The 12,195-nt window shown below is 42.5% G+C and overlaps 1 protein-coding gene across 5 annotated transcripts in view; it reads left to right on the top strand.

The window, feature by feature from the left end:
• The window catches only part of dlec1 (DLEC1 cilia and flagella associated protein), a 185,372-nt gene that overhangs the window by 78,454 nt on the left and 94,723 nt on the right, over positions 1-12,195 (top strand). For all 5 annotated transcript variants that reach the window (XM_087987630.1, XM_043690852.2, XM_043690850.2 and 2 more), the window contains one exon: positions 3,834-3,970. In XM_087987630.1, the coding sequence (XP_087843756.1) occupies positions 3,834-3,970 (137 nt within the window). The remainder of the gene's footprint in view (positions 1-3,833; positions 3,971-12,195) is intronic.

Below are 12,195 nucleotides of genomic sequence, written 5' to 3'. Positions count from 1 at the left end.
GAGGCTCTGCACAGGCAGTCTGAGGTATGAGCCAAATTTAAAAGCGATATCTCAAAGGTAATCATCTCTGGATTATCTTCAGATAAATAATTTCTAGATTATTACCTGAGTCACAACAAATTGGATTAGGACAAATAAAATTACGGAAGTTAAAGTGTGGCTCAAAGACTAGTTCGGGGGAAGTGGGTTCCATTTGCGGAGCACTGGCACTAGTATATGGGACAGTAGAATATACAGTATATTGTTTTGGACATTCTACATCTGAAGCATGTTCCAAAAGCTGCATAACCAGTAGAGAGAGCTTTAAATTAAATAGTTGGGCAAGGAATCACATTTGTGAAGGTTTCATAAATCAGAGAGTAGAGACAAAGGAAGAGAGAAAGGTATTAATATGGGAAATCACAAACAAATGACAGAAAGAGACAGAGAATACAAATATAAGTGTAAATCAACATACAAGGTTAAAGGTTACAAAAATACTTAAAGGAAGAAAAGCAAAGGCTCTCTATCTAAATGGAATAATATTTGGTACAAGTTACCTCAGTAAACTTCTAATATATTGATTCCTGGAGTTTTTCCGATCCTCAGGAAAAATTTCACTGAGATATTTCTTCAACTGGTTTTCTTCATAGGGTATATTGTAACTCATTGAGAGAGAGTATGAGAAAACAAAAGAGATAGATAAAATTACTTCTTTCTAAGCCTATCCATAGCTGAACAATTCTCAGTCTGTAGCAAAACAGAATCCAAAAGACCACAGACTGTTGTTAGGCAATCTCCAGCACTAGACCCTTCCAAAACAAAGTGTTTTTCTCCAGCAATTAAGGAATAAAACAACTTAATTCTCTTTTAAAAGCTTTTTCCCACAAGGCCCCTTGACCTTTTCTAAACAGTAGACAATCCCAGTTTTTTTGACCTTTGACTCCTGCAGTTCAAAATGTGACGTGAAGCCTGTGAGGAAAATTCTGGTAGTGATGTCTAAATCCAGCAGGATACTGAATTTTGGCTAAGTTCAGATTGTCACTGCAGAGTTGCAGGGATGGTTTTGACCTGCACTCCAGGAACAAACATCGAATTCCAGTTCTGAATATTGAACTGATGTCCAGTGACAGTACCTCTGTTCAATGGAGGAGCTGATCCCTATTATAAGGAGCAATTGTTGCTCTCCACCCCTGGGTGCAGCCCACTTAACTGAATGTACTCCATAGATAAAAACCATTGGGAGGGCAACATGATGCAAATAGCTGTGTTCCCTAGTAACTAACTCAAGGGTCTCAAATTAGACCCGGGGCAGAATATAAAATCTGGAATGATGTTTTACTTGATAAATTTGTATCAAACGTGCTTTTTACAGATATTATTGTACCCCACTGTGTTACCTAAAGAGAATTCATTGTGCTTGTTTGTAATCATAATGGCAACTCGATCTTTCTACAAGACAGTCATAGATTTTCAAAGTTGTTCCTTGGTGGCACGGTGGCTGAGCAGTTAACACTGCTGCCTCACAGCGCTAGGGACCAGGGTTTGATTCCAGCCACGGGCCAATACGGAGTGGAGTTTGCACATTCTTCCCCTGTCTGTGCGCGTTTCCTCCGGTTTCCCCCCCACGGTCCAAAGATGTGCAGGTTAGGTGAATTGACTATGTTAAATTACCCATAGTGTTCAGGGATGTGTAGGTTAGGTGCATTAGTTAGGGGCAATGTAAAGTAATAGGGAATGGTTTTGAGTGGTTACTGAATGGAGAGTCAGTGTGGACTTTTTGGACCAAATGGCCTATTTCCATACCATAGGGATTCAATGAATAGAGTCATACAGCACAGAAACAGAACCTTCAGTCCAACCAGTCCATGCTGAACATAATCCCAAACTAAACTAGTCCCATCTGCCTGCTCCTGGCTCATATCTGACCAGACCTTTTCTGTTCATGTACTTATCCAAATGCCTTTTAAATGTTGTAATTGTATCCATATCCACCACTTTCTTAGGAATTTCATTACATATACAAACCACCCTCTGTGTGAAAAAAAAAATCCCTCATGTCTTTTTAAAATTGCTCTGCTCTCACCTTAAAAATGTGCCCCCATCTGAGGAAAAAGACAACTACCATTAATCCTATTCATGCCCCTCTTTAGAACACTTTAAGAAGCTTCTAAGAGACGTAATGTTCTATGTTCTATATGTTCTATGTAATATAAGCAATAGGGAAAAGGGGGTTCTAGATTTGGAGCAGTTGATAATGCAAACCAAACCAGCACCAAAAGTCGAAAATGTGTTGCTGGAAAAGCGCAGCAGGTCAGGCAGCATCCAAGGAGCAGGAAAATCGACGTTTTGGGCATGAGCCCATCTTCAGGAATGAGGAGAGTGTGCCAAGCAGGCTAAGATAAAAGGTAGGGAGGAGGGACTTGGGGGAGGGGCGTTGGAAATGCGATAGGTGGAAGGAGGTTAAGGTGAGGGTGATAGGCCAGAGTGGGGGTGGGGGCGGAGAAGTCAGGAAGAAGATTGCAGGTTAGGAAGGTGGTGCTGAGTTTGAGGGTTCTGAGACAAGGTGGGGGGAGGGGAAATGAGGAAACTGGAGAAATCTGAGTTCATCCCTTGTGCCATCCCATATTCCCAATTCCTTCGTCTCCGCCGCATCTGCACCCAGGAGGACCAGTTCCAATATTGAACAACCCAGATGGCCTCCTTCTTCAAAGACTGCAATTTCCCCCCAGACGTGATCGACAATGCTCTCCACCGCATCTCCTCCACTTCCCGCTCCTCTGCCCTTGAGCCCTGCCCCTCCAATCGCCACCAGGACAGAACCCCACTGGTCCTCACCTACCAGCCCACCAACCTCCATATACATCGTATCATCCGTCGTCATTTCCGTCACCTCCAAACGGACCCCACCACCAGGGATATATTTCCCTCCCCTCCCCTATCAGCGTTCCGAAAAGACCACTCCCTCCGTGACTCCCTCGTCAGGTCCACACCCCCACCAACCCAACCTCCACTCCCGGCACCTCCCCTGCAACCGCAAGAAATGCAAAACTTGTGCCCACATCGCCCCCCCCTTACTTCCCTCCAAGGCCCTAAAGGATCCTTCCATATCTGCCACAAATTCACCTGCACCTCCACACACATCATTTACTGCATCCGCTGCACTCAATGTGGCCTCCTCTATATTGGGGAGACAGGCCGCCTACTTGCGGAACGTTTCAGAGAACACCTCTGGGACACCCGGACCAACCAACCCAACCACCCCGTGGCTCAACACTTCAACTCCCCCACCCACTCCACCAAGGACATGCAGGTCCTTGGACTCCTCCATCGCCAGACCATAGCAACATGACGGCTGGAGGAAGAGCGCCTCATCTTCCGCCGAGGAACCCTCCAATCACAAGGGATGAACTCAGATTTCTCCAGTTTCCTCATTTCCCCTCCCCCCACCTTGTCTCATTCCCAACCCTCAAACTCAGCACCACCTTCCTAACCTGCAATCTTCTTCCTGACCTCTCCGCCCCCACCCCACTCCGGCCTATCACCCTCACCTTGACCTCCTTCCACCTAGCGCATTTCCAACCCCCCTCCCCAAGTCCCTCCTCCCTACCTTTTATCTTAGCCTGCTTGGCACACTCTCCTCATTCCTGAAACGTCGATTCTCCTGTTCCCTGGATGCTGCCTGACTTGCTGCGCTTTTCCAGCAACACATTTTCAGCTCTGATCTCCAGCATCTGCAGTCCTTACTTTCTCCCAGCACCAAAAGTCATAAAGATTGAAATGGAACAGAATTTTGACCTTTTGTTGTATGATTAATGCAAAGAATAAACTGCTGTTTTCTATCTGACTCACAGTACCTGGTACTTTAGACTGTGGATATTGCCTGGTGGGTGGAGTGAAGATCACAGAGTTCCTTTGTAGAAATGATGGCTACAACTCTGGCTGTTTTTGTGTGATGCCAAAGAAAATGTGGCCAACTACAAATTTCAGGGTGAGTTCTGTGTGCGTAGATTTTGGACTCAAAAAAAGATGAAGGTATAGTAAGTTGGATTGTCTTTGCTGTGTTTTCATGAATGTGTGTTTCATGATTAACTTTTGGAATTTTTGCTTATTTAGGGGAAATTCCTTGTAAAAACAAGTGACTAAGATTCTTCATATTCTGGAGACTTTTGAACAAATGACTTCTTTATTTTAATTGAGAGACTCACTTTGTGGTTGACTGTGCTATAGCTATTGCCCAACTGTACAACTAGAAAGTTGTTGGTTCAACTTCCCATTTTGAGTATAGCTTCAGGATCTATTGCTATCTCAATGTCTGTGGCACAACTGAAAGTTAGAACTACTATTAAATCAATTTCAGTCACACAGTTGGGATCAGAAGTTCACCCATGTGATAAGTTGCCAACACAGACTATAATTCTGTGCAATAGCACTGAACAATATAGCAATGACACAGACATTTGTTTTAGAAAGGTACAGCACAGAACAGGCCCTTCGGCCCACAATGTTGTGCCAAGGGTTAATCCTAATGTAAAATAAAATAACCTAACCATGCACCCCTTAATTCACTGCTGTCCATGTGCATGTCCAGCAGTCGCTTAAATGTCCCTAATGACTCTGCTTCCACCACCACCGCTGGCAATACATTCTATGCATTCACAACTCTCTGCGTAAAGAACCTTCCTCTGACGTCTCGTCTATATCTTTCTCCTGATATCTTAAAACTATGACCCCTCATGCCAGTCAATCCTGCCCTGGGGAAGAGTTTTTGGCTATTGACTCTATCCATGCCTTTCATTACCTTGTATACCTCGATCAGGTCACCTCTCTTCCTCCTCTCCAGAGAGAAAAGTCCGAGCTTAGTCGACCTCCCTTCATAATGCAAGCCCCCCAGTTCAGGCAGCATCCTGGTAAACCTTCTTTGCACTCTCTCCAAAGCCTCTGTATCTTTCCTATAGTAGGGCGGCGACCAGAACTGGACACAATATTTCAAGTGTGATCTCACCAGGGACTTGTCGAGCTGTAGCAAAACCTTGCGGGGGGCTCTTAAACTCGATCCCACTGTTAATGTAAGCCAAAACATCATATGCTTTCTTAACAACCCTATCCACTTAGGTTGCAACTTTGAGGGATCTATGCACTTGAACACCAAGATCCCTCTGTTCCTCCACACCACCAAGAATCCTGAACAAATCCTCTTATGTTCAGCATTCAAGTTCGCCTTACAAAATGCATCACTTTGCATTTATCCAGGTTGATATATCTCAGCCCAGCTCTGCATCCTGTCTATGTCACGTTGCAGCCTACAACAGCCCTCAATATTATCAACAGCACCTCCAACTTTTGTGTCATCAGCAAATTTACTAAGCTACTCCTCAACCTCCTCATCCATTTATAAAAACTACAAAGAGCAGAGGCCCAGGAACAGAGCCCTGTGGGACACCACTCAACACTGACCTCCAGGCAGAATACTTTCCATCTACAACCACTCTCTGCCTTCTGTCAGCCAGCCAATTCTGATCCAGATAGCCAAATCTCCCAGTATCCCATACTTCCTGACTTTATGAATGAGCCTATCATGGGGAACCTTATCAAATGCCTTGCCACATCAAATGCCACATCCACTGCTCGACCTTCGTCTACCTGTCTCATCACCTCCTCAAAGAACTCAATAAGATTTGTGAGGCATGACCTGCCCCTCACAAAGCCATGCTGACTGCCTTTAATCACGCTATGCTTTTCCAAATAGTCATAAATCCTATCCCTTAGAATTCTTTCCAAAACTTTGCTGACCACAGACGTGAGACTGACTGGTCTGTAATTGCCAGGGATTTCCCTATTGCCCTTCTTGAAAAGAGGAACAACATTCGCCTCCTTCCAATCCTCCGGTACGACTCCCGTGAGAGTGAGGTAGCAAAGATCTTTGCCAGCATCTTAGCAACCTCCTTTCTCACTTCCCAGAGCAATCAAAGATAAATCTGGTCTGGCCCTGGGGACCTATTAATCTTAATGTTTGCCAAAATTTCCAGTACATCAACTTCATCAATCTTGATTTGTTCAAGCCTATATCCCAGCTTCTCAAAGTTCTTATTCACAACAAGGTCCCTTAGTGAAAACCGAAGCAAAATACTCATTTAGGACTTCCCCTATCTGCTCAGACTCTGTGCATGAGTTCCCTACGCTATCCCTGATCGATCCTACTTTCTCCCTGATCATTCTCTTATTCCTCACGTATGTGTAAAATGCCTTTGGGTTCTCCCTAATCCTTCCTGCCAAGCCTTTTTCGTGCCCCCTCCTGGCTCTCCTCAGTCCATTTCTCAGCACCTTTCTAGCCAGCCTGTAATCCTCTAAAGCTGTGCTGGATCCTTGCTTCCTCCACCTTACGAATTCTGCCTTCTTCCTTTTGACGAGAAGCTCCTCTGTTCTCGTCATCCAAGGCTCCTTAATCTTACCCCTTCTTACCTGTCTCAGTGGAACAAATTTGTGCATCACTCGCAACAACTGCTCCTTAAACAGTCTCCACATGTCTGCTGTGCCCTTTCTGTGGAAGAATTGCTCCCAATCTGAACTTTCCAACTCCTGTCTGATAGCATCATAATTTCCTTTTCCCCAGTTAAATATCTTCCCTCGGTAACTGCTCCTTTCCCTCTCCAAGGCAGTGGTAAATGTGAGGCAGTTGTGGTCACTGTCACCAAAGTGTTCTCCCACCGCGAGATCTGACACCTGTCCTGGCTCATTGCCAAGCACCAAATCCAAAATGGCCTCCCCCCTTGTCAGCCTGTCTCCATACTGAATAACAAAACCCTCCTGAACACACCTGACAAAAATGGCTCTATCCAAACCATCTGTACTAAGGAGGCTCCAGTCAATATTGGGAAAGTTGAAGTCACCCATAACAACAACCCTGCTACATCTGCATTTTTCCAAAATCTGCCAGCCTATGAGTTCTTCAATCTCCCTACTGCTATTAGGGGATCTGTAGAAAACTCCCAATGAGGTGGCTACCACCTTGCTGTTCCTAACTTTCACCCAAACTGACTCAGTAGACAAACCTTCCTCAGCAGCCTTCATTTCTATAGCTGTGATGTACTCTCTGATTAGCAATGCTACACCCCCTCCTCTTTTTCCACCTTCCCTGTTCTTTTTTAAATGTTCTAAACCCTGGAACATTTAGCAACCATTCCTGCCCCTGTGAAACCCACGTCTCCGTTATGGCCACAATATCATAGCCCCAAGTACTGATCCATAATCTAAGTTCATCACTATTCAACCCATTCAGTCTGTGCTAGCTCTTTCAAAGAGTTATCCAGTTATGTCCGTTCAACAGCTTTTCTTCATATCTCTGCAAATTCTTCTCCTACTATTTTATTTGAAGTTTACAGCTAAGTAACTCTATGTGGCAGTGTACACTGTGTGAAAAGGTTTTTGCTCATACCATCAATTTGGCTGGCAATCACCTTCAGTCTCTGTCGACCATTCAACGTCTCAGAGTGTCCTTTGGGTGACCCATGACTTCAACAAAATGATCTTAAGGATGTTGCGACACAGAGGTGATCCCCTTTGTTAATTAAACCGAACACCCAAAAAAGCTCATCTTGCCTCATAATCTGTTAAAATATGAGTGACAGAGAAGTCCCAAATTCCACTATTGAAAGAAAATAACATTAATTTGTTTTTTAACTCTTCAAGTGAACATTAAACAACCACTATTCACAACTCTAAGCCCCCTTTTCTCTTAACTGCTTACTATCTGCCTCCAACTCTATAACAATATGCTGTTCCAATAAGACACTTATTAAAATTACATCCACTTAATTTCAAAACCACACAGCGCTGTCTTCTTCTGTGTTTGTACTCTTCCGGATGAGGATATTCCTGGGTGGACTTCTTTCTTTTTGGCGTGAGAATGTTTCACGTGAAAAGGTACCTTTGTTAGAGAGAGTTTCCTAATTTCTTGGAGAGCAAGATGTTAGATAGGCAAATAGCTCTCCAGTTTCTCTCTCTAAGGCAGCTGCTCTCTGACCAATTTTCAATATGCCCCCATTTTTATACCCTCAACATCAGATAATATTGTTGGCAAAACAATAAATTCAAACTAGATTGGGTTTTAGTATCCTGGGACATAATTTAAAGTGTTTGGTTAAATTTGAATTTTGTCAAAACAGAAACCAAAACTCAGGTATCCATTTCACAGCCAAATATTATATCTTTTCAATTTTCCAGTACACTCTGGGATTGCCATCTAGTCATGTATATAGGTGCTTATAATCTCTCAGTTCAGAACAGCATTCTCTCTCTCTTAAAGGTACCGTACACACCTTCAACTTCACAACAAGGGCAACAGAAAAACTACAATGAATGACACTGTCCTACTGTACCTTGAACAAGTTTCAAGCAATGTTTCTTGGCAGGTGACTGAAAGAGCCAGTGCTTATGAAACTTTTGACAGAATTCTTTGTTTTAAATAGAAATGAACTTGTGGGGCTGGATTTTAGGCAGCATGGACTGCTCATCCAGATGGAAAGTTGTCTGGAAGCCAGCTCACTCCTCAAAAGTCTGCCCCACAGCTAATAGTGCGACTTCCACTCCCCCACTACCTTAGGACCTGCCAGACAATCTGATAGTCCCATCACTCCCAGCAGTGCCAGAGCTCAAGTGAGCATTGCCGGGACTGTAAGAAGGAGCATAAGGTAGATAATGACTACTTCGAGATGATAAACCCTGCGATTTTATGGCTGCAAGGGACCTTAAATCATGGAAATCCTGAATGAGGCATCCCACTTCCTTAAATAAAAGCAAAATACTGCAGTTACTGGATATCTGAAACAAACACAGAGAATGCTGGAGAAACCTGACAAGTCTGGCAGCATCTGTGTAGAAAGAACCGAAGTTAACATTTCAGAACAACCCAAATTCAACTGTGTCTAGCATTCTGGATGCTCTATTAAGTACTGAGCCTATGGAGTTAAAGGATTTCTTCCTCCCGCACAGTTAACTTATTTTAACTCTAAATGTCAATGGATATTTATGATTTGGAGATGCTGGTGTTGGACTGGGGTGTACAAAGTTAAAAATCACACAATCCTAGGTTATAGTCCAACAGGTTTAATTGGAAGCACTAGCTTTCAGAGTGCTGTTCCTTCATCAGGTGGTTGTGGAGAACACAATTGTAAGACAGAATTTATAACAAAAGTTTATAGTGTGATGTAGCTGAAATTATACATTGAAAATACCTTGATTGTTTGTTAAGTCTCTCATCTGTTAGAATGAAACTATCATGGTCATTCTAACAGATGAGATACTGAACAAACAATCAAGGTATCTTTCAATATATAGTTTCAGTGACATCACACTGTAAACTTTTGCTATAAATTCTGACTTGCAATTGTGTTCTCCACAACCACCTGATGAAGGAGCGGCGCTCTGAAAGCTAGTGCTTCCAATTAAACCTGTTGGACTATAACCTGGTGTTGTATGATTTTTAAAAATGGATAATTAGGTTTTTGTTCTGCTCTAATTTAAATAATGGAAGTTTAGGTGCTGAACAAACCATTAGTTTGCCAGATTTTGACATTGCTATAAATCTGCAGAGGTTGTGGGCAGATGAAACAATCTTAATTGGCATCTTTGATGCTGGGACCTCTGGAGGAGGCTGAGATGGATCATCCGTTCAGCAGTCCTGGCCGAGGATTGTTGCCAATTCTTCAGCCTTACCTTTTGCAAGTCCTTCCTATATGTGATGATTGCACATTGAACAATGATAAGACTCTGAGTGACACTGGACGTTGGGGAAAGACTAAGATGGGGTTGTAACATAAGATGAGGCTGAGGATGTGTACGCTATGTGGCTTTGCTGTGCACTTCTATGGGCAATGAAGTCTCAGCTGTGCCACTTATCTGAGAAGCATTGTTTTATGGTTGATGTTCCACTTCATGCACAGTGAAGGGCAATTCTGGACTGCCAATACTTGCCAAGGCATGACTGGGGCTCAGACAAGAAGTCGGTGCCAGGGATCATGGCTTATCCTGTCGGTGATGCATACTTCCATCTGTGACAAGTGGGAGAATGTGATGAGTGAGATGCTAGAATAGAGTGATGCATAGGTAGTGAGTTGGGTTTGTGATGATGGTGTGAGAAAGCTCGCTAAGCTTTGTGGAGAGAAACATTTCCATGAAACTTGCAAAAAACCTGTCTGCTTGATTAAGTGTTCATTAAATTGTGGATTGAAATAAGAAAAAGCTGTTTTAAAGCCAGGGATTACAAAGATTGCTGCATTGGTTGAAAGCAAGTAACATGATACTCATTGTGAACACTGTTTGTGCAGCTCTAACAGCTGTGGTTAAACACAAACTAAAGTCAAAAGGTTGTGTGCAAATGGAGATGTGGTTGGCAATGAGTAACGGAGTTGTTTGTGGACCAGTGACCATTTATCAATGACAAAGGTCTCCTGCCTGTCAAGAGTTATGTGATTGAACAACTTAGGTATCTGAACAGCTTGGGGCTGTGAATATGATACAAAGAAGCCTTCACACCTCCACCAGTTCTGAACTCTCTCAATTCTCCGCAGGAAAAGCCATTTTAAGCCTGAAGAAAACAAGTTTGCCTTTTGTTCAGTAGTTGCTGTAAGCAGTGACTTTTAGTTAGAGACTTTTTAACAATGAACCAGCCCACCCTGTGCCTCTTGCAAACCAATGGATGCGTCTGGAAAGTGGAAGACCCAGAAGGAGCATTCTGATCAGCACAAGAATCATCTTAACAGACTGTGTGAATGATGGCCACTAAACTGCTTTCCCAGTGCTCCCCCATCCATAACAACTGTGTTTTTGCATGCGTGCATTTGTGTGTGTGTGTGTGTGTGAGAGAGAGAGAGAGAGAAAGAGAGAGAGAAGGGGAGCTTACAAGTGGATTAGAGTTTTGACTAGTAGTGTTATAATTGTTTACCTGTAGGTAGAGCTTTTGAAAATTTGTTTACTTTAATTAGTAAAGTTATATGTCCATGGTTAATGACTGTGTACAAGTACCTAAAGTTGATTTGTTTGTAATAAATAGTAGTTTTGTTAAGTATAGAAATCTAATCTGTGCTTTCTGTCAACCTGGGTCTAGAATATGAGTAAATTAACTTTTGTGATGACTTCTGGAATAACACATCTTGATTTCCAGCGTGCTACTTCAGTCAGTTGAGGTAAACTCACCATAAATAACACTTGGTCAATTATTAGTAAGATTAAGTCTGTAATCTTGTAGAGTGAAAGTGTACGTTACATAATCTCACTTGATCTTCAAGTTGCATTAAAAACAAACTCTCCCAGTACTTTTTAATAATATAGCAATATCCAACTACCATTTTCCAACTTATGGTCCAAAAGTAAAATACGTGGTCCCATACACTATTGATGTTTTTACATGTTTCATAAATTTTATTGTTGTTTATTCAAAATCATGAAATCTTGTGACGTTATTCTCTTGGAAAGTATCTAGATCTCACATTTTATCAACTCTAGGAGCAAGTTGTTAGTCACAAGCTAGATCATAACATAACTTTTGTCTGCGATTATACTACTTTCAAAAGCATATTGGCTCTACACATGCAGAGGAGAAAATTGTAGCACAATGGGGATAAAGCAGAAGAGTGAGATTAATTGGATAACTCTTGCAAACAGCCAACAGCAACATGATGAACTGAATGGCTGCCTCCTGTGCTGAAATACTATATGGTAATCTGACTGTGAGGGTTCTTGCTGAAATGATTTTGGAAATAGCTTTGTCCAGTCTACAGCGGATATGAGCCGACTGCACAAAAGCTATAAATTTCATTCCTTATGATACTAGGTGTGGCAAATGGAAATTCCAGTATTTCTGACAATAAATTTCAATAAACAGAGCAAAGCTTTACTCATTATTCACAGCATTCAGTACCCAGAGATGTGACTACCTGATAGGAGTGCTTCCTGGTGCCACTATGTTTTTTGAGCAATCATAGACGTGTCATTGCTTGGATTCAGTTGCATACACAAATAATATAATAGGAAAGATTCAGAGGCTTTGGAGAGGGTGCAAAGAAGGTTTACCAGGATGCTGCGTGGACTGGAGGGCTTGCCTTATGAAGAAAGGTTGAATAAGCTCAGTATTTCTCTCTGGAGAGAAGGAGGAAGAGAGGAGACCTGATCGAGGTATACAAAACAATGAGTAGAATAGATAGAGTCAATAGCCAGAGA

This window comes from Chiloscyllium plagiosum, unplaced genomic scaffold (assembly GCF_037043375.1).
Source record: "Chiloscyllium plagiosum isolate Xiang-an unplaced genomic scaffold, Cpla_swu_hap1 HiC_scaffold_5, whole genome shotgun sequence".
NCBI lineage: Eukaryota > Metazoa > Chordata > Chondrichthyes > Orectolobiformes > Hemiscylliidae > Chiloscyllium > Chiloscyllium plagiosum.
This window is presented reverse-complemented; position numbering and strand designations above follow the sequence as displayed.